This window comes from Stenella coeruleoalba, assembly GCF_951394435.1.
Source record: "Stenella coeruleoalba genome assembly, chromosome: 11".
Lineage (NCBI taxonomy): Eukaryota > Metazoa > Chordata > Mammalia > Artiodactyla > Delphinidae > Stenella > Stenella coeruleoalba.
In genome coordinates this window covers 94,905,974-94,929,365 of record NC_137157.1, presented here as the reverse complement: position 1 = coordinate 94,929,365, position 23,392 = coordinate 94,905,974, and the positions used below count along the sequence as shown (strand labels likewise).

At 42.9% G+C, this 23,392-nt stretch overlaps 1 protein-coding gene across 3 annotated transcripts in view; it reads left to right on the top strand.

The window, feature by feature from the left end:
* LOC307194977 (growth/differentiation factor 3-like) overlaps positions 1–18,312 on the top strand; it is a 171,765-nt gene extending 153,453 nt beyond the window's left edge. The window contains exons 1-5 of one of the 3 annotated variants that reach the window (XM_079938535.1): positions 10,958–11,353; positions 13,904–13,931; positions 15,744–16,141; positions 16,867–16,985; positions 17,431–18,312. In XM_079938535.1, the coding sequence (XP_079794661.1) occupies positions 11,338–11,353; positions 13,904–13,931; positions 15,744–16,141; positions 16,867–16,985; positions 17,431–17,577 (708 nt within the window). In that variant the 5' untranslated portion in view covers positions 10,958–11,337 and the 3' untranslated portion in view covers positions 17,578–18,312. Of the gene's footprint in view, positions 1–10,957; positions 11,354–13,903; positions 13,932–15,743; positions 16,142–16,866; positions 16,986–17,430 lie in introns of those variants that run through there. The other 2 variants (XM_079938534.1, XR_013830681.1) reach the window with 2 other exon arrangements.
* Positions 18,313–23,392: the final 5,080 nt, after the last annotated feature.

Here is a 23,392-nt window from a genome sequence, read left to right as displayed (position 1 = left end):
CAATGTTGTGTTAATTTCGGCTGTACAGCAAAGTGACTGAGTTATACATATACATATTCTTTTTTCACAAAGGTTTCTGTACTCTGCTTGTGAGTGGAGCAGTCAGAGTGCATGTCTGAGATCTGAATCTGTTAATTTTTGAGGAGTGTTTGACTGAAAATAGGTATTTGCTTCCATTTAAAAAGCTAGGGAAAAAAAAGAGCTAGGATCTGTTGCTTTTATCACCTTTTCTGGGCAGAATTGATTGGCAATGATTACATGCAATCATAAATACATTCCCTAATTTTAAGTGGGCTTTAAAAGCAGATAGTCCGCTCTCACTCTTGTTTGTTTGTTTAACCGTTGCTTGACAACGTTAAACAGCAAGCTGGTATGACTATTTTGGACAAAAATGTATCACAAAATTTGTAACCATAACCTTTGCTGTGTCCCAATAATGTAAATTTATCTTATTGAGAAAGATGCACACAGATCTTAGAGAAAACTATTTAAGGACTCCCCTGGTGGCGCAGTGGTTGAGAGTCCGCCTGCCGATGCAGGGGACACGGGTTCGTGCTCCCGGTCCGGGAAGATCCCACATGCCGCGGAGCGGCTGGGCCCGTGAGCCATGGCCGCTGAGCCTGTGCGTCCGGAGCCTGTGCTCCGCAACGGGAGAGGCCACAGCAGTGAGAGGCCCGCGTACCGCAAAAAAAAAAAGTTTTTAAGAATGATTGTTTTAGCCACAATCTATTATTTTTGTCCTTAAACCCTGTCCTTCAACAATAATAATAAAATCAATAGCTATTTTGAAAGGAAGACTATAGCTACCACAGGTATAAACAATGCAAATGGAATATGAGAGGAGGATTGAATCCCTCTAAATTATGGAAGTGGGGCTGCATTGATATCGGTAGTCAGAGATAGTAGGACATTTATGGATGAAGAGGGGGCTTGCAGTTAGGGAATTTTAGTTTAGAGGAGAAGGTAGAGCAAAGGAAGAAATAGATGGCAGAGATTGAGAAGGACTTGAAGAGTCTTAGAAAATTATGTACTGGAGGTTGGCTCTGCTAATTGTATTGCTTTTCTGCCCTCTGTTGATAAAAACAGGGAAGAGCAAATTTATTAAACCATGTATGGTTCCTTATATCTAGAGGATCAAGGGTCTTATTGAGAACCTGGTAAAACATATAGATTCTCCCCCAGAAAATAATACGCGTGAACACACAATATTTTGCATATAACTTCAGTTGCTTCATAGAATCCTTGCCATCAAACTGTGGGATTGTGAAGAACACTTTTCTCTTGAGCCAGGTATTTTTCCCCTTTGTTGGTCTCTGTTTAGGATCCTGTGTGTATGAGTACACATGAACTCTTTTGTAACATTCAGTTCCTTGTAAGGGACCTATTTCTCACATTGTCAATTTCTTTCCATCCTCATATCTCTATGGTGGGTTTATTATTATAAATGCCCCTTCAACTACTGAGACCCAATTTTGTTCATGTCAATTCCTTGTGCTAATGAATTCTCTCTAGCCCCAGGCAAGACAATCCCCTGACTTTCCTTGGAACACTTTTGCTTTGGTTTGGTTTGCTTTACTTCAGTTAACTTTTTTATTATGTCTTAAAAAAAAAGGGAGCTATAATTCACATACCATACAATTCACCATTTTAAAACATAAAATTCAGTGGTTTTAAAAATTATATTCACAAGATGTACAATCATCACCACTATCTAGCTCCAAAACGTTTTTATTGCCCCCCAAATAAACCCCATATCCATTATCAGACACCCTCCAAGTCTTCTCCCCCAGCCCACTCCCCATTCTCTGGCAATGCTAATTTACTTTCTATCTCTATGGATTTGCCTATGCTGGAAATTTCATAAAAATGGAATCATACACTCTGTGGCCTTTTATGACTGAGTTCTTTCACTGAGGATAATGCCTTCAAATTTCATCTGTGTTTTAGCGTGTATCAGTACTTCATCCTTTTTATAGCTGAATACCATCCCATTGTGTGGACATCCGACAACTTATTTATCTGTTTATCAGTTGATGGACATTTGAGTTGTTTCCACTTTTGTCTATTATGAATAATGCTACTATGAACATTCACGTACAAGCTTTTGTGGGAATATATGTTTTCAATTCTCTTAGAATTGCCAAATCATATGGTTGCTCTATGTTTAATGTTTTGAGGAGCTATCAAACTGTTTTCCATAGTGGCTGCAACATTTTATATTACTAACAGCAATGCATGAGAATTCCAATTTTTCCATATCCCCACCAATACATTTTTTTTTCTTTTTTGGCCGTGCCATGCTGCTTGTGGGATCTTAGTTCCCCCATCAGGGATGGGACCCACAGCCTAGGCAGTGAAAGCTCGGAGTTCTAACTACTGGACCGCCAGGGAATTCCCCCCACCAATACTTTTAATTTTCAATTGTTGGTTTTTTAAAAAAAATTTTAATTTATTATTATTTTTTTGTTTTGTTTTGTTTTTGTTTGGGTTTTTTTTGCGGTACGCGGGCCTCTCACTGTTGTGGTCTCTCCCGTTGCGGAGCACAGGCTCCGGATGCGCAGGCTCAGCGGCCATGGCTCACGGGGCCCAGCCACTCCGCGGCATGTGGGATCCTCCCGGACTGGGGCACGAACCCGCGTCCCCTGCATCGGCAGGCGGACTCTCAACCACTGCGCCACCAGGGAAGCCCTCAGTGGTCTCTTTTTAAGGAACAACAATTATGCCCAGGGGAGGGGTCTTGTCTCCATCAGTTTCTCCTTCTGTTCCAGTGACATAAATTACCCGACAAATTTCTTATGTAAAGTAACAGTTCATCACTCTAAGACAGTCCTATAGTGGACGTTTCAAAACAACTAAGATTACATTGGCCACGGTGAGTCGATTTGGAACAACTTAACATAGTTTAATGTAGCGTAATTCCTACGTTTCACACTTGATAAGCAGGAATCATAACATGAAAGAAATCACATCATAATGGTCCTACAAGACTGCCCCTTTCCCCCACCTCAGATGCCAATAGCAAGTCCAGGCTGTTACCTCAGGTTCTCACCAACTGGCTATAAATCCAAGGTTCTGAGCACCTGCCCCTTGTGTTTGATTAATTTGCTAGAGTGGCTCACAGAACTGAGGAAACCGGAGAGATTATCAGTTTATTACAAAGGATATTAAAGGATGCAAATGAATAGGCAGATGAAGAGGTACATAGGGTGAAGCCTGCAAGGGTCCTGAGCACAGCAGCTTCTGTCCGGATGGAGTTTCGTGTGTGCCACCCTCCCGGCACGTGGACGCGTTCTTGTCCATAAACCCAGAAGCTCTCTGAACCCAATCCTTTTGGGTTTCTATGGAGGCTTCATCACATAGGCATAATTGATTAAGTCACTGGCCACTGGTTACAGGTTCAATCTCCAGCTCCTCTCCCCTCCCTGGAGAGGGAGTGATGGGGTAGGGCTGAAAGTTCCAAACTTCTGATCACGTGCTTTCTTCCCCTGGCATCCAGCCCACGATATTAGATTACCTAGTGGCCTTCCCAAAGCCCCCTTATCAACGTAATAAAGAACAGCTTTATGGCTCTCACCTCTTGGATCATTCCAAGGGTTTTAGAATCTCTGTGCCAGGAACAGGGAGAAAGACCACACGTATATTTCTTATCATAAATCAAAATATTACAATACCTACCCCCTTAGAACTTGGGTTCCTTACAGCAAAACAATCATACAAATCAAAAACTATGGTCAGGGACTTCCCTGGTGGCGCAGTGGTTAAGAATCCGCCTGCCAATGCAGGGGACACGGGTTCGAGCCCTGGTCCGGGAAGATCCCACATGCTGCGGAGCAACTAAGCCCGTGCACCACAACTACTGAGCCTGCGCTCTAGAGCCTTCGAGCCACAGCTACTGAGCCACGTGCCACAACTACTGAAGCCCGTGCGCCTTGAGCCCGTGCTCCGCAACAAGAGAAGCCACTGCAACGAGAAGCTCGCGCACCGCAACGAAGAGTAGCCCCCTCTCACTGCAACTAGAGAAAAGCCTGCGCGCAGCAACGAAGACCCAACGCAGCCAAAAATTAATTAATTAATTAAAATAAAATTAAAAAAAACTACGGGCACATTATCAAAGTTCCATTTTGTCATTAATAATTAGTCCAGTCCATTATCGTATCATATGAAAATGTCTCTCAGGCAGAGGCCGCTTAGGTTTGCAGGCCTCCACTGGAGATCTTGTCAGGATCCCCAAAGCAGGAGTGATCTCAGGAAACTTGCAGCTTCACCCTTTCAGATATCTGGCATAATTGAGCTAAGAGACACTATTAGCTCTTGCTCTGAGCCTTTTCTGAGGTGTTTATTAATATTGCATTTTCCTTATTATATAACCCAGGTATTCATTCCTTTTCCTTCAGCGACCATTTCTCCTCTTCAGATAGTAAATTGTACGTTATGTACTTTTTTGCCTCAATTAAAAATTAAAAAAAAATAAATACAATCAATTGACTGTAGATGTATGGGTTTATTTCTGTGTAGAGGTCTTGCACCTGCTTCAAAGTATAAAAAGAGAAGGGAATTCCCTGACTATCCAGTGGTTAGTGCTTTCACTGCCATGACCTGGGTTCAATCCCTGGTCAGGGAACTAAGATCCCACAAGCCACATGGCACAGCCGGAAAAAAAAATAAAATAAAAAGAATAGCTGAATGCTTTCCCCTGTTAAAAAAAGAAACTGTAAGTCCCAAATGTAGTCATGTGTGCTAAGCCCATATCATCAGACCAAGACTTGAGAGCTATCTAATCTAAATGCAGTTTCAGCTTTGCCCAGGAATGTAAACGTAACAGGTCAGTCTGGAAGTTCCTTGTCAGAGCCAGTGAAGTAATCTGCCTAATAGACACTTTTGTCCCCCAAAGGAAGGTAACCTTGCCAGAAATAACCCTTTTTGTTTGTTTATGATTTCTTTGTCCCACCCCCTCCCTGCTTTTAAAAATCTTTCCTTTGCTGTAGCTCTTTGGAGCTCCTTTTTATTGACTGGCCAGACGGGATGCTGTCCAATTTTGAATCTTTTAATAAAGCCAATGAGCTCTTCAAATTGATCAGGAACAAGGCAAGGATATTCACTCGTACCTTCTCTCTCTTTTTCTGGCCGTGCAGTGCACGGCTTGTGGGATCCTAGGTCGCCAGCCAGGGATTGAACGTGAGCCCCCTGCAGTGGAAGTGCGGAGTCCTAACCACTGGACCACCAGGGAAGTCCCTTACCTTCTCTATTGAACATTTTATTGGTGTCCTTAGCCATTCCGAGAAGGCAAAAAGAAGAAATAAAAAGACACACATGTTGGAAAAGAAGTAAGATTGTCTTTATTAACAGACAACATAATCCTTGGAAAAGCCTAAGAAATCTACAAAAAAGAATTAGAAATAAGTGAAGTTAGCAAGTTCACAGGTTAGTTATGTAGGGGAGCAAAATTTGCCACCCTAAAATGTCTCTGGCATGTGGATTATTTCAGGCTGAAAACAATCAAGGCCCAAAAGACTCAAGGAGAAACTTTGACCTTCCCCCTTCGCTGCCTAAAGAATTTAGATAAAGGGCCAGTTCCCAGAACAGAGCTGTCACCAGAGAGCTCTGCAAAGACTATGGGCTGAGTGTGATGGGGAAACTCGGCAGGGCCTGGAGATCAGAGTCCACTCTGGGTCCCATTGTCTAGGGGCAGCCCAGCAAATATTTGTTTATCATTGGCTTTTTCATTTCCATGTGAATTGCCTTCCTCTCCTTTGAGGTCCCAAACCACTACCCCCAACATCTTCTTTTGTCTTTAGCTGAAGATGGTATTTAAGGTCAGGGCTTCAGCCATTTTGACGGGTTACTCAGTTTTCCTGGGTCTCTCCCATGTATACATGTTATCAAACTTTGATTTTCTCCTGTTATCTGTCTCATGTCAATGTAATTCTTAGAACAGCCAGAAGAACCTAAAAACAGTAAAGGAAAATTTCTTCCCCAAAGTTACACGGTCAATATACAAATGAATTCTATTTCTATATGCTGTCAATGAAGGGATAGGAAAAGAAAACAAAAACAAAAAAACAAAACACCAATAACACAATCAAAGTAAAACCATGCAATATTAAGGGATACATTTAATAAACTATACAATACACACACTGAATATCACAAAACATTGCTAAGTGAAATCAATCCTTAAATAACTGAAAGAATATAGCATGTTTGAGATTTAGAACACACAATGTCTTAATGTTTCAATTCTATTCAAGTTGATCTATAAATTCAACACAATACCAATCAAAACCGCAGCAGGCATGTTTGTAGACAATGACAAACTAGAATTTACATAGCCAAAGCACTCTGGGGAAATCAGAATGTACACTACCTGATTTTGCAGGGCAGGAAGAGAGATGTAGACGTAGAGAACGGATGTGTGGACACCGGGGTGGGGTGGGGTGGGGGGGATTGGGATGAACTGGGTTATTGGGATTGACATATGTGCACTGCCGTGTGTAAAACAGATTGCTAGTGGGAACCTGCTGTGTAGCACAGGGAGCTCAGCTCCGTGTTCCATGGTGACCTACCTAGGTGGGTGGGATGGGGGTGTGTGTGGGAGGGAGGTCCAAGAGGGAGGGGATTTATGTATACACATAGCTGGTTCACTTCATTGTACAGCAGAAAGTAACACAACATTGTAAAGCAACTATACCCCAATAATAATAATATTTTATTTAACCCAACATAAAAAGACATTATTAATCTATAATAATTATAACTGTGATATAAGCATAATTATGACATAGAGATCAATGGAATGAAAGAGAGATTTCAAAAATGAATTTACACATATGTGATCAACTGATTTCAATAAAGGTGCCAAGGCAATTCAATGGGAAAAGTACAGTCTTTTCAACAAATGGTGCTACCAAAACCAGTTATCCGTATGGGGAAAATGATATAGATATCTGTTACGGGCTGAATGTTTGGTACCCCTTGATTCTTATGTTGAAGCCCTAACAGCCAGTGTGGCTATATTTGGAAATGGGAGCCTCTGAGAAAATAATTAAACTTAAATGAGCTCATGAGGGTGGACCCCTGATCTGATAGGATTAGTGTCCTCATCAGAAGAGAGCTCCCCACCCCTGCAGGGTGCACACACACGGTAAGGTCAGGTGAGCGCACAGCAAAAAGGCAGTGTTTACAAGTCAGGAAGTTCTCACAAAACCCCCAATTGGTTGGAACTTTGATCTTGAACTTCTAGCCTCCAGAACTCTGAGAAAGTAAATTTTTATTGTTTAAGCCCCCAGTTTGTGGAATTTGATTATGGCAGCCCTGGCTGATTAATATAATATCCACGTGGACAAAAACCAACCCTGACTCTTACATCACACCACAAGCTCAAAAAATGGATTGCAGGACTTCTCTGGTGGTGCAGTGGTTAAGAATCCAGCTGCCAACACAGGGGACAAGGGTTCGATTCCTGGTCCGGGATGATCCCGCATGTTGCGGAGCAACTAAGCCCAGTGCCGCAACTACTGAGCCTGTGCTCTAGAGCCCGCAAACCACAACTACTGAGCCCGCGTGCCACAACTACTGAAGGCTGCACGCCTAGAGCCCATGCTCCGCAACAAGAGAAGCCACCACAATGAGAAGCCCGTGCACAGCAACGAAGAGTAGCCCCCGCTCGTTGCAACTAGAGAAAGCCTGTGCGCAGCAACGAAGACCCAATGCAGCCAAAATAAATAAATAAATAAATGTTCCTTAAAAAAAAAAAATGGATTGCAGACCTAATGAAGAGTCAAGCCAGAAACTTAGTAAAATATATATAAAGATATGACAAAGGAATGGTATCCACAATATATAATGAATTCTTACAACTCAGTAAGGAGACAAAAATAAAATTAAAAAATGGACAGGATACTCAAACAGGCTTGAGAAAAGAAGATATATAAATAACTAACAAGCACATGAAAAGATGCTCAACATCATTAATCATCAGGAAAATGCAAACTAAAATCCACATACCCACAGAAATTACTGCAACTAGAAGGGCTGACATTACCAAGTGTTGGTAAGGATATCAAGCAACTGGAACACCCATTTCCTCCTGGTCGGAATGTAAACTGTTATAACTGTCCAGCATTTTCTTAAAAGTTAAATACACACTTACCTATTTGATCTAGCAATTCTACTCCCAGGTTCTTTGATCAAGAGAAGAAAAAAGAAACTCCTACACAAAGAGTTGTACACAAATGTTCGTATCATCTTTATTCACAATAGCCTAAAATTGGAAAATAACCCTAAGTCCACCAAAGGATAAATGAATAAACAAATTGTAGCATACCCATATGATGGACTTCCACTCAGCAACAGAAAGAAATGAACCACTGATACACCTAATCATGTAGATTAATTTCACAGGATAGCTGAGCAAAAAAAGTGTCAATGAAAAATTTATCAGTCAATCTAAGAATTGCAAAATTTTATTTGAGGTAAATTCGAGGATTTTAACCCAGAAGAGCATCTCAGAAAGCTCTGAGAACTTCCACCCCTTAGAAGTCAAGACACAGTGTGGGATTTCCCTGGCAGTTCAGTGGTTAACCCTCCGTGCTTCCACTGAGAGGGGTGGGGCATGGGTTTGAGGGGCATGGGTTCTATCCCAGGCCGAGGAATTAAGATCTCACTGGCTACTCCACACTAGAAAAAAAAAAAAAAGAAGAAGTCAAAATCCAGTTTATGTAACCTTTTTGAGACAGAAGACTGTACATTAAATGAGGTATTGACAGTTTACCTAATCCAGATTTAAGCACCATTGTCGTGGGTCTTGTGATCCTTTACACATCAAGAAGGAATGTTTACTTTTAAGGAGATGTCTTGTTGTTGCTAGGAGAATGTTGCTGTCTATGGTTGAGCTGCTGATGGCGGAGGTTTGGTCAATGCATAATGTGGATACACAATGCACAGTGGGGCAAGAGGGAAGGCCAAAGGGCAGAGAAGAAATTTTATGTTTAAATTTTTCTTGTCTCGTCATAAATATGAATTTTATTTCACAAAAGCAAACATAAAAGCTTACACATTATATGATTCCATTTGTATGATATGTAGAACAGTCTAAACTAATCTTTAGTGACAGAGATATCAGTGGTTGCCTATAGGACTGGGAGTTGGAGGAATGACTGCAAACAGACACAGGGGAATTTTCTGGGTGATGAGAAGCTTAAATATCTTGATTTTGGAGCGGATACAAAGGTATATGTATGCATTTAAAAAAATGCATAACAGGAACAGGACAGAGATCTAAACTGAATAGTAACATTTTATAGTTGATTATCTTTGACCTCTCTTACACATGATGAATGCATGACAGTCCATCACATGTGTTAGTTCTGAATTTCCTAAAATAATACAGAAGATGGATCAAGCATTCAGTAGGAGTTCTAGTAGAAACGAACTCAAATTATATACCGCCTTACCTGTTACATATGTGCCTCTCCCGAGTCTGTCTTGCTGTATTAGTTTCCTATTGCTGCTGTAACAAATGACCACAAACTTAGCGGTGTAAAACAATGTTACTTATCTATCTCACAGCTCTGGAAATCAGAAGCACAAAATAGGGTATCACTGGGCTAAAATCAAGGTGTCAAAAGGGCACCATTCTTCTAGGAGACTCTAGGGAAGAATCATTTCCTTGCGTTGTCCGGCTTTTAGAGGCTGTCCTCATTCCTCGACTCACGGCCCTCCTCAGCCAATAACCACATCATACATCTTCTCTTTTTTTTTTTTCTCCCCCCCACCCCGACACATCTTTTTCACATGTCCTTTTCTGACTCTGCCTCTGTCTCCCTTTTATAAGGGTCTTTGAGACTAGATTGAGACCAGCCAGATGATCCAGGATAAGCTTCTCACCTCAAGATTCTTAACTTAATCACATCTATCACATCTGCACAGTCCATTATGCTATTGTAAGGTAACATATTTATAGGTTCCAGGGATTAGAAGGTGGACACCTTTGGGGGGGCCATTATTCTACCCACCACACATGCCTCACTGAAACACTTGTCTTCTGAAGGACCTTTTTTTTTAAAAAAATAAATTTGTCTATCTATTTATTTTTGGCTGCGTTGGGTCTTTGTTGCTGTGCGCGGGCTTTCTCTAGTTGCTGCGAGCAGGGGCTACTCTTCGTTGCGGTGCGCGGGCTTCTCATTGCGGTGGCTTCTCTTGTTGCAGAGCACGGGCTCTAGGCCCACGGGCTTCAGTAGCTGTGGCGCAGCAGTTGTGGCGCACAGGCTTAGTTGCTCCGCGGCATGTGGGATCTTCCTGGACCAGGGCTCGAATCCATGTCCCCTGAATTGGTAGGCGGATTCTTAACCACTATGCCACCAGGGAAGTCCCTGAAGGACCTTTACTTATGATGAGGCACTTCTGTCCCTTCTTCAAAAGTATCACCTGCCACTCCAAACAACTGCTTCATCTTGTCCAGGCTCCAGCTTCATTTCATGATTAAGGAAAGTCTTATATTTAGGGATCAGGTGTAGGGTTCGTTGAATTTGAGACTCAAAGTTCAGGGGCTCTAGATTTGAGACCCTAGAGGGAGACTTAGGTCTTGAGAGTGACCTCAGTTCTGGGAGTGTTTGTGCTCAAACCCAGAGGAGATTGACTCAGGGTTCAGGCAACAGGAGACAATGGCAATAGGGAGTATAGTATTCATTTTCTCAAGGAAGAAAAAAAGCGGAAGTGGACTGGGCTTAACGTTAACCTTAGCTTCAAGAAGCAAGAGAAATCACCTGAAACTTGTACTCTAATTATGTGACTCAGAGACCAAAGTCCTTTTGCTTTCGCTTCTAATAGCGCCCCTCCCCTTTCCAACAGAATCTAGGGTGAAGAGCAAAATAAGGGGAAGTTAGAAATAAATAACAGCTAAAGGGCGAGGCCTCACTGTCTTCACCAGGCAACAATGAAAACATTCACGTCACGGAAACAGGCCAGTTCTCCCTTCCCTTTCTTCTTCCTCTTTTTTTTCCAGTAAAGAATGATGCGTCAGTCTTGCTTTAACTTTTAAGGGAAATGTTCCTACATTCTGAGTTATCACGCAAGAACTTTGAAATTTGGATGTTCTCAATGAATTATGCTACAGAATTAACTATCTGCGTCGTAGGCTTTCGTCAACCTCCAGCAACTTCCTTCTTCACCTGCTACCTGTCTGTGCAGTCTAGATACCCAGTATCGGCCTGAGACACAGGAATGAGTCATCCTCTGCCCAAACAGGTGGCAGTGGTCACACCCGCAGAAACAGTGTGAGGCAGGTTGCTGGCGGCACAATATATAGCTCCAGGGGAAAAAGTCCAGTGACAGAGCAGCATGGCTTCTGACAGAGGTAAAATGGACGGGGGCCTGAAAGCTACATGTTCTTGAAAAATGCGAAAACTCTGTGTGTGTGCTTGCGTGTGTGTGTGTGTATATGTGTCCTGCTTCTGTTTGTATCCTTGGACATTTTCCAACTTTCCTATTTGTTAATATTCTTAAACAGGATTTATTATTATTGTTGTTGTCATTATTATTAATACCAACTGTTCACATCCAAAAATGATTTTGATCAGATGGCACTAAAGCAATGCTTGTTTCACCATAATAAAAAATGAAGTAAAAGAAATACAACTGTTAAATAAAAGTTTAAAATAACAGCAGAAGTGATAGCACAAGGGCAAGTTAATGGATAATTTAAGGTTCCATTACTTAATGTTAGAAAAATTCGTGGGAGAGGAAAAACACTCAGGTTGTGGAAGGTGATGATTTTCAGATGAGGTGGGATTTGAACTGGATCCTGAAAGGGCAGAATTTGAATTGACAAAGAGGAGGAGATTCCAGGTTGATTGACACTGAGAGTTTAAGAGAATTTACAAAGATTGTGTGTGGAATATAAAGAATAAGTTGGTTAAGATAGAGAAGAGTTTTTGGAAACAATCTGCAGTGAGATTAGAAAGCAAATTTGTTTGTTTGTTTTTAATAAATTTATTTATTTTTGGCTGCATTGGGTCTTCGTTACAGTGCACAGGCTTCTCATTCTGATGCCTCCTTGACTGAAAGCAGAAAAGACAGGAAGAAAGGAGGCCAGTGAAAAGACTATTGCAAGAGTGTGGGCATCATGTGATAAGACAAAATGCAGGTGTCAGTCTTAGGTTTCAAGAAACAATATTTTTTCTCCATTATATTTTCCCTCTATTAAAATTCTCTTGTGACTGGTATTTTGGGAAAAAGTGTAAAGTCTTTATTTAATTGAAATATCTGGGTAATTTCCCTTGAAGGTGGTATGTTTTATCCCTCAAACCACCCCTAGTCATGTACCTAGTGTTCTTGCCTGGCACCACATGTGTAGATGCTGAGAATGTATCTCAATCTCTCTTTCTGAAGTTCTCACTGCTGGTTCACCTCCTCATAGAGGTATGGCCTCTGTTTCTACAAGGCCCTCGCTGAGTAGACCAGCTGGTTCAAAGGCCCCAATTTGGTTTTTTGTTTTGTTTTGTTTTGTTTATTTACTTATTTATTTTTGACTGCGTTGGGTTTTTGTTGCTGTGCGCAGGCTTTCTCTAGTTGCTGCGAGCAGGGGCTACTCTTCGTTGCGGTGTGCGGGCTTCTCATTGCAGTGGCTTCTCTTGTTGCGGAGCACGGGCTCTAGGTACGCAGGCTTCAGTAGTTGTGGCACGCGGGCTCAGTAGTTGTGGCTCACGGGCTCTAGGCGCGCGGGCTTCAGTAGTTGTGGCGCACGGGCTTAGTTGCTCCGCGGCATGTGGGATCTTCCTGGACCAGGGCTCGAACCCGTGTCCCCTGCCTTGGCAGGTGGATTCTTGACCACTGCGCCACCAGGGAAGTACCTTGATGGGGACCATTTCTAAAGTCTTTATTGAATTTGTTACAATATTGCTTCTGTTTTATGTTTTGTTTTTTTTTGGCCGCAAGGCATGTGGGATCTTAGCTCCCTGACCAGGGATAGAACTCTCACCCCCTGCATTGGAAGGCAAAGTCTTAACCACTGGACCGCCAGGGAAGTCCCAAAGGCCCCAATCTGAAGTAAGGTCTGAGAAGTGCCCATTCCAAGGTGTTAGCCATCCGCTTTCTCCTCCATCTCATGTCAGATTCCCTGCATATTCTTCTAAGGATGAGAAGTTTATTCTTCATGTTACACTTAGAATAGTATTTACCGACTCTGTCCTCTTTCCTATATATCTTGCTGATTTATCTTTTCGGTCTCACACACGAGCTAGAACCATTTTCCACCTACAGGAAAGTGTGCCATACACAGTGTCTCTCCATTTAGTACAAATGCACAAACAGACACACACGCACACACGCGCGCACGCACACGCGCGCACGCACACACGCACACACACGCGCGCACACATGCGCACACATTGTTTAGGAAGAAAATCTTTTCCTCTACCCTCTTAGATTTTGTTCTGGGAGGGGGCACTGCAAATTAAACCGACAAAAAAAAAAAAATTAAACCGACAAAAGACAGATTAGCAAAAAAAAAAGACAAAATTACACAGAGCAATTCACCAAAATGTGACTCAAGGACTTTGGTTAGAATTAAGATGGCTTATATATCATCTTTTTTTTTTTTTTTCCTCGGTACGCGGGCCCCTCACTGCTGTGGCCTCTCCCGTTGCGGAGCACAGGCTCCGGACGCGCAGGCCCAGCGGCCATGGCTCACGGGCCCAGCCGCTCCGCGGCACGTGGGATCTTCCCAGACCGGGGCACGAACCCGTGTCCCCTGCATTGGCAGGCGGACTCTCAACCACTGCGCCACCAGGGAAGCCCTAACTGCATTTTCTGATATGGTTTGTGGGTTTGAAGAATAGAGCGTTTTTTCTTAGTAATTCAATCTGTATATGGGTGTTATCTGACATGATCATCTGTTGGTCAACAGGTCCTTCAGCTGGAGATGCCACCTTGAGGTAAGAATTATACTATCATAGTGCACATTTAATTCAACCAAGAATAGATGGATATTTAAGAGATGGAGGACTATAGCTTTCCTTATTGTTCCTTACTTATTCCACGCTCCCATTTTTTCTTTTGCTTTTTCTCTCTCTATCCTCTATGATTATTATTGCTTTCTGTATCTTTGCTCCTATGGCTTTTGGTTTCTGTTGAAAAAAATTACCTTCCAGCTTTGTTCTGTTATCGTCTTACTATTGTTCTTCTCTCTTTAAATCACAGGTTTTCATAGTCATTAGTGAAAAGTCCAGGGAACTCATTTGTCACTTTGATTTCATCCTCTTATTCCATACTCTATGCCCATTTTCTAGACTTTTTTTTTTTTTGGCCACATCACCTGGCTTGTGGGGATCTAAGTCCCCCGACCAGAGATTGAACCCAGCTCCCTAGTAGTGGAAGCGTGGAGTCCTAACTACTGGACCACCAGGGAATTCCCTACACCTATTTTTTTTCTTTTTTTGAAGTTCCAGGAGAGCAGAGATTGGTTTTATTTTGTTCATGGCTGTATCCCCAGGTTTTAGAACACATAGCAGAGCACATACTAGATTCTCAATAAATGTTTGTAGAATGATGGACATAATAAATGAACATTTTGCACAGTTTTCAAAAAAAAACAAAAACAAGTAAAGGCATCTGGGGAGGCTGGGTCTTGCCTCCCTGGCACCTAGACCTATTTTTATAACAGGGAGACTTTTGTCAGGGAGCATATTATCTCGTGATGGGTGGGTGGAAGGATTGATTTACATAATAAATGAAGTGATTCTTTAGGAATGAGTGGAAAATATGATGATGTAATAAACTTATGACTCAACCATATTGCAAGGAAGAGTCCTCAGAATAATTCTGAGTCACAGCTTTGACCCACAATGAGGGTGGTTATCCAAAGATGCCCTTGAGAGAAATTTGAATTTATTTCTTTTGAGGAAATAGTGTACAGAATTGAATGTGGATGAAGCCTGAGGTTAAATTAGTCTCTTCTCAGAGTTGGGAATAGAATCCTCTTGGCAATTTGAGACTTCCACACCTGAAAAAACTCTAGCTAGAGTCCCCTGAGGAATAGTGAAGATTAATGAGTGGGACAGGTCACCTCTAAGTGTGAGATAGAGAGATTAGAGGGAATTCCCTGGTGGTCCAGGGGTTTGGACTGGGCAGTTTCACTGCCGAGAGAGAGCATGGGTTCAATCCCTGGGTGGGGAAATAAGATCCTGCAATCCGCACAGCATGGCCAAAAATAAATAAAGAAAAAGATAAAATAAGATTAGAATATAATGAGAAACGTTTAAAAGAGGAACAAGGACACACTTATACCTGAATTCAAGACCACCAAGCAATGGTATAGAGAGTGGTAACCAAATAACATGAGGTGGGAAAAATCTCTTCACTATGTTTGTGAGAGAAAATTTAATAATCCAAACGGACCTCCCCAGATAACTTTGAGATACAGAATAGAAAAAAAAAAGTTTCCTGAGATGTCATGTTTTAAATATTTATTTATTTAGGCCGTGAAGGGTCTTAGTTGCGGCCCGCGGGATCTTTAGTGGGGGCATGTGGGCTCTTAGTTTCGGCATGCATGCGGGATCTAGTTCCCTGACCAGGGATCGAACCCCGGCCCCCTACATTGGGAGCACGGAGTCTTACCTACTGGACCACCAGGGAAGTCCATGAGATGTCATGTTTTAGATCTGCCTGATCCAGAAGGAGAAGATGAAATTATTTCTAGGGTCCCTCAAATGATGACATAACAACACGAGTGATTTTTTATATTTCAGGAGAAGAATTGAACCCCGGGAATTTGAAGTCTCCTTTGACCCCGGAGAACTCTCTAAAGAGACCCGTCTGCTCTATGAAATCAAGTGGGGCAAGAGCCAGCGCATCTGGCGACACTCGGGCAAAAACACCACCAAGCACGTTGAACGCAATTTTATAGAACAAATTACTTCAGAAAGACGTTTTCACCGATCCGTCAGTTGCTGCATCATCTGGTTCTTGTCCTGGAGTCCCTGCTGGGAATGCTCCGAGGCTATTCGGGAATTTTTGAATCAGCATCCTAGAGTGACCCTGCTTATTTACGTAGCACGGCTTTTCCACCACATGGATCCGCGAAACCGGCAAGGACTCAGAGACCTGACTCACAGTGGTGTGACTATCCAGATTATGGGACCCACAGGTGAAAACAATAAACCAGGAATCTTAAGTGTTTCTTAGAGACTGTGGTGGTGGTGATATGTTTCTAGGCCAGGAGACTGATTACCCCAGACCGGAAGTCTCAGAAGTTAAAAGTCCAAAATAACAGGAGAAAGGACCAGGTCTGAAATTCATAGCAAGGAAAGCACCAAAGATATGACTCCTTTCCCCACTCCTGTCGCTATGGCCTCTGTGCCATCTTCAAATGAATTGCTGAGTTCCTTTAAGGGATTCTGGAAGAGTCTAGCCTTCTCCAGCAATAAATAGGCCAGAGAGATTTTTATATCTATTGTATTTTTTAAAAAATAAATTTATTTATTTATTTTTGGCTGTAGTGGGTCCTCGTTGCTGTGTGCGGGCTTACTCTAGCTGCGGCGAACGGGGGCTACTCTTCATTGTGGTGCGTGGGCTTCTCATTGCGGTGGCTTCTCTTGTTGCAGAGCACGAGCTCTAGAGCGCAGGCTCAGTAGTTGTGGCGCATGGGCTTAGTTGCTCCGCGACATGTGGGATCTTCCCGGACCAGGGCTTGAACCCGTGTCTCCTGCATTGGCAGGAGGATTCTTAACCACGGCGCCACCAGGGAAGCCCCATAGTATTATTATTTAATAACAATAATAATTATTATTATAATTATTATTATTTTTAAATTGGGCTCTCTTTAACTTTCTGTTGTATGTGTTGACTGAACCAAGATTTGTGTTTCCTTAGAGTATGATTACTGCTGGAGGCATTTTGTCAACTACGCACCTGGGAAAGAAGCTCACTGGCCAAGATACCCCCCTCCGTTGATGAAGCTGTATGCACTGGAACTCCACTGCATAATTCTAGTAAGTTACTATAAGGGAAAATGATTCTGATGCAAAAAGAGGCATCCGTCTTCAAACTTCTCTCCTGATTACGTTGACACATACTCTTCTCACCATCACTTTGCCATTTATATTGACATTTAGTTATTTACCTGACATCTTTAAAAATGTGAGAACAAAACAATCTCTTTGTGGGAAATAAGTGGGAGAAAGGAACGGATAAACTGGTCTAAGATATATGTGGACTCCATAGGAGTTAGATTTCATCATCATCATTACTGTTGTTGTTACAGCACATACTTGTCACACCAGATTGCACAATTCTTCCTTCCCTTATTGGTGTGTGTCATCTTACTGAAGGAATGTATGTGTCCCACTTGTATTCTCTTGCAAGTAGTTCAGTGGTCTTTCAGATGATGTTTTGAAATGTTTGTGAAATATCACCCTAACTTCTTTTTTATTTCAGGGTCTCCCTCCCTGTTTAAATATTTCAAGATATCAGAATCAGCTGACCTTCTTCAGACTTATTCCTCAAAATTGCCATTACCAAGTGATTCCACCCCATATCCTTTTACATACAGGGTTGATACAACTTCCTTTGACTTGGAGATGAATAGAGTATATACTGTTTCATGAACAGGAACTGATGGCCCACTAAAGAGTACCATTAGAATCGAGAAATTTTACGTTTGCATTTCTAGACACTAACAACATGTTATCTGGAAAAGAAATTTAAAAAAAAAATCCCATTTATAGTAGCAATGAAAAATGATAAAATACTTCGGAATTAATTTGACCGAGGAGGTGAAAGATCTGTACACTGAAATCTACAAGAGAGATTGAAGAAGACACAAATAAATGGAAAGACATCCGATGGTCGTGGATGGAAGAAATAATATTGTTAAAATGTCCCTACTATACAAAGCCATCTATAAATTCAATGCAGTCCCTATCAAGATTCCAATGGTATTTTTTACAGAAATGAAAGAAAAATCCTAAATTTCATATGGAGCAACAGAAGACCCTGAATAGCCAAAGCAATCCTTATGTATCTGAAGGAAAAGAAATCATTTTCTCAAAGAAATATCTGCACTTCTGTGTTCATCGTAGCATTATTTACAATAGCCAAGACCTGAAAATAATCTAAGTATCCACCAACAGATGAATGGATAAAGAAGATGTGGTATATATACATATATACACACACAATGGAATATTATATAGCCATAAAAAGGAAGAAAATCCTGCCCTTTGCAACAACATAGAAGAAACTTGAAGGCATTTTGCTCTTTGAAATAAGTCAGAGACAGACAAATACTATATGATCTCACTAATATGTGGACTCTTAAAAAAATTTGACCTCAAAAAAAAAAAAAAATCTGACCTCATGGAAAGAGACAAAATTAGTGGTTGCCAGGGACAGGAGTGAAAGTGGTCAGAGGGTAGAAACTTTCAGTGTTGTTTTTTGGGTTTTTTTGACTACACCATGCGGCTTGTGGGATCTTAGTTCTCCAACTAAGGATTAAACCCAGCACTCGGCAGTGAGAGCGCAGAGTCCTAACCACTGGACCGCCAGGGAATTCCTGGACAAACTTTCAGTTTTAAGATGAACAAATTCTGGGGATATAAGGTACAGCATGGTGATTATAGTTTATACTGTACTGTGCAATTGAAATTTTCTAAGAGTAGATCTTAAATGTTCTTGCCATACACAAAGCGGTGTAAGTCTGTGCGGTGATGAATGTGTTAACTTACCTTATTGTAGTAATCATTTTGCAATATATACATATATCAAATCATTACGTTGTACACCTTAACTTAGTGGGGCTTCCCTGGTGGCACAGTGGTTAAGAATCCACCTGCCAATGCAGGGGACACAGTTTTGATCCCTGGTCCGGGAAGATTCCACATGCTGTGGAGCAACTAAGCCCATGGGTCACAACTACTGAAGCCCGCGCACCTAGAGCCCGTGCTCTGCAACAAGAGAAGCCACGACGATGAGAAGCCCATGCATCACAGCGAAGACCCAACACAGCCCAAAATAATAACAAATAAATAAATTAATTAATTAAAAAAAGACTTACACAATGTTATGTCTCAATTATATTCAATAATACTGGGGGGAAAAGAGATTAAAACAAAAAGAATATAGAAATTTTCACAAATAACAGTATCACGGATAGCATTATCTACTGCTGTATCACAAATTACCCCGCTACTTTGCAGGCTGAAAACAACAATAAATATTTACTATGTCACAGTTTCTCTGGCTCAGGAATTCAGGAGTCCCTTAGTGTGTTCGTGTCTCAGGATACCTCAGGAGGTTGCTGCCAAGCTGTCAGCCAGGATTGCAGTCATCTCCAGCCTTGACAGAGGCTACAGAATGTGCTTCCCAGGTGGCATACACACGTGGCTGCAAGCGGCCACCCGTGGATGGTGGGAAGTCTCAGTTTTTCATCATGTAGGCCTCTGCACAGGGATGCTTAAAAGTCCTCATGACTTTGTGGCTGGCTTCCTACAGAGCAAGTGGCCTAAGACAGACCAGGGCACAATTTGCCATGTCTTGGAATCATACACTATTTCTTCTGCAGTGTTCTTGGGTCACACTGGCCAGCTACAATTCAATGTTTAGTGGGGGGAACCACACAAGGACTTGAATCCCAGGAGATGAGAATCACTGGAGGCCATCTTTGGGTTTGACCTGTAGGGACATTTGCTGTGACTTCAGGACAAATAATTCCATGGAGCCAATTTCTCAGAAGATGCTAAAGGGAAACAAAGGACAAAGTAGCATCTAAATACAGAAAAGGGTTATTTCTCGCTCCCGTTGCAAGGCTATTGTCATTTGGGTGGAACGTTTTTGCTCTCTGTGGTTACTCAGGGACCTCATTTTCTACCGTCTGGTGACTCCGCCATCTCCTATGGCCTTGAAGTCCTCTGCTGAATTCTCTACACTCAGCTGGCCCACAGGAGAGAGAGAGAGACAGAGGCGCACAGAGAAGGAAAGCATTAAAGCAGTGTGAAAGGGTTTTTTTTAGAATCAAGGACTGGAAATGGCAAACGTCACTTCTGACCTGATTCCTCTAAGCCAAAATCAGACCCGTGACCCCACCCAGCTTTAAGGGAGGCAACAAAACACAGTCCAGCCACGTGCCCTGGAAGGAGAGGAAATGGGGTTTGGTTGAACACATGACGTGTCTGTACAAGGAGGAAACTAGGAAACAGAAACTTTGTGGCCAGGGTCAGATAGGCAGTACCACGGCAGAAATGAAACTAAAAGGCAGTGTGCTGTGGTTTTTGTTTCCTTTCCTTGGCATTCAGGACATGCTGGTAACCAAAACATGACCGCTTTTCAGAATGGGCTCAGGCTGCTCAGTCGTTCGCCTGGCTTGCCTTCCTGGGGTGGCGTGGGGATAAGGCGTCTTCTCTGGGAGGCATAAGGAGGGGCTGCCACCTTATTAGATGTCTGTGTGAAGACTGTCTATGCATATTTAAAACCTGCTGTGGAGGAGTTAGCGGCAGGGAGGGCGGGGGCCCTGGGCTTAGTTTTGGGGGAGGAGGTGGCCAGTTTAGGGTCTCAGGGGACAGGTGGGGGAGATGGCAGAGTTAGATGGGGCTGGGGGGCTGGGGGGTGCCAGGAGAAGGAAGGTTGAAGGGGAGACTAGATGTTGGGGGAACTGTGCTGGGAAGAGCTGCGTCGGAAGTGTCCACAGTAACCCGTGGGGGAGGAGAACACCCCAGGCCTGGCTGTCGCAGCTGCCTGCTGGAGAAGGGGGGCCTGACCTCTAGGAGGGCGCCGCTCCTGTACAGAGGGTTGTGAACCCGCCTGGGGATGAGGCCTGGTGTTGTGGAAACTGAACTTAGCTTCGCGGGGCTGACAGTTCTGGCCCAGGGCGGTGGCAGTGCACCCCTTTGGACTTTTCCTCTAGGTTCCATGCTTACCTCTTCTGTGACCTCACTCTGCCCTTCCTCCTCCCTCTTAACTCTCTCGAGGTTACCCCTTCACTTAAAACGTTGCTTCTGGTAATCTGGTAAGCCGGGAAAGTTGCTGGAGTCCCTGCCGGAGTCGGTATTGTCGGTAACCCCGAAGGAGGAGAGGCGTCCCCAGCGGAGACTCTGGGTGGGCGGGTTGGTCTTGCTTGCCGGTGGAGAGGGTGGGGATGGAAGGTGCACCCTTGGGTGGGCCCACAGCGATGGTACCAGCTGAAAGCTACAGAAATGCTTCATAGACCGTGGTCTGTTACTGTAGTGTTCATCATGGCAAGCCGGTGGCACCAAGAGAAATGGAGCCCCTGGCCAGTGTGAGTCGTAGCCGTGCAGGAGGGGAGACCCTGGAGGAGGAGAGAGCCCGCCTAAATTGATGTCTACAGATTGAATTTCCAGAGGCTTAGGAGGAGGAGTTCTCCAATGTCCTGTTTCCAGGCCTTGCTCAGGAAGCCCTGTATTCATTCAGGAGACCACCCTGTAAGGTTTTCAGACGAGCTTACGAGGGGGCAATCTTTAAAAGTCCAAAGCACATGCATCCGGGGCCTTCAGCAGATGCGTTGCTTTGAGTGTGTAATCCGGGAGCAGCGATCTCTGGGCACGTGAATGCCAGCAGGCGCCTTTCCTGTTCCGGGGTGGAGGTTTTCAGATGCTGCATCTTCTCAATTCAGCCTCCTGTTGTACTAGTTCTGTGCCACGCACCTTGCTCCCGGAGGACTCGTCAGCTGTAGAACATTTTAACGCGATGCCACAACACAGAGCGCTGCCTTGTAGACGGAGCTCGCAGATGCATCCCCGTGCCCCTCTCATCTACCCGCCCGCCTTCCTGCGCATTGGTCGGAGGAATTCTTAGTGTGATGATATAATCTGTGTGTTGGGAAAGTGTTCAAGATTGAATGCCTTAGGCAAATACTTAAATGAGCCAACTGGCAAACTGAGGGGGTCATTGTACTGTGCTGGAGGTGCGGGTTGGTCACGCCCCAATTGTGATAGAAATGGCAGGTCTAGTTTGGGCATTCCTACTAAGAAGGGAGCGGTCAGGATACCGGTAGTGATCTTTGATTCATCTTGCTCTTTGTGTTTTTTAACTTCAGTTTTACTTGATCAGATTTGAGAGTAATCTTAGTGTTCAAATGGGAGGACCCTGAGGTGAGGGGTGGTGGGGAGGGAAAAGCCTGCCGCAGGTGCTGGGAGGGGTGGGCGTGAAGAAAGGGAGAAGGGGGGAGGGTTGTGGTTAGGTGTGGGTTGTAGAGGGTGGGAGTGGTAGGGAATGTGCGTTGAAGGGAATTCTCTGGAGAAAAGATCAGTAGACAGAGCTCTGGGGAATTATATAGAGCTCATGCGCAAAGAAATTACTAGTTAATAGTAAATTGTTAATGCTAGTTAAATTATCACTTGTAAGCACAGAAAACAGTTGCTTGGAAACTTTCTAAAATGCTTAAATCTCTGCTAAGTGCAGGGGAAAAAGCAAAACTGCTTTGCTGCAAGATGGGGAAGACTGAAAAGGTAACTGAAGACCTGGTTATTGGTGGCTTGAAAGATTGGTGTCAGAAACTTGCATCAGCAGGTTAGCATCCTTCACTGCTTTCAAGCTTCTTACGTGGTTCATCTGGAGATGTGTGGTATTTGGGAGAGGTCTTGGAAAAGACTTTAAATACCCATATTGTGGGCTTTTAAAGCAAGCTTGAGATTTTGGAGTGCACTTAAGATGGTGAGATGTACTCTTCCGGGTTTGCAACATTGTTTTTCACTGAGGTTTTGCAGTTGAAAACTTGAGTAAAGTGAAAATGCAATGAATTCTAAAGCAATTTTGTGTTACTTCCTGCCTTATAAGCACATCTTTTCTTTGTGATGAGTATTAATTAGAAACAGCAAGAGTTTTTACTTTTCGTCGTCATTGTAACAAGGAGAACCTAATGACTCTGTGATCACTGTAAAATTATTGTCATATTTGGTAGCAGGCAATCCATGTAGGCTTGCTAAGGTTACAGTCAGTAATCCACTGCATCTTTAGTTTGAATGTTTGTGTTTTTTAAGTGATAACCGTATTAGAGGGGAAACTATCAGCCAAACTCAGTTTGGGAAATAAGCAAAACTGGGGATGGGGAGGTGCTTTATTACTAGATTATGGTGTGTTTGTGAAAGTTCAGGGAAAGATCCGAATCCTTTGTGATAAAGTAATACCAGTGGCTTTTTTATCTCGTCCCTCTTCCCATTGAATTTCACTTTGAAAATTTTAAATCCCCAATATTTATACACTTGGGATCTTTCTGGGTTCTCTTTTTAATGTTTAAAAATATGTTGACATGATAGTTCAGTTCTTAACCCGTGATTTGGGCATGATATAGTAACTGTCATTGGAATTTAAAGAATACTAGTCATGCATGTATGGGGAAATGGTAAGCTGTTGTGAAATTGAAACTGTAATAAAAGTAGGAGAAAAA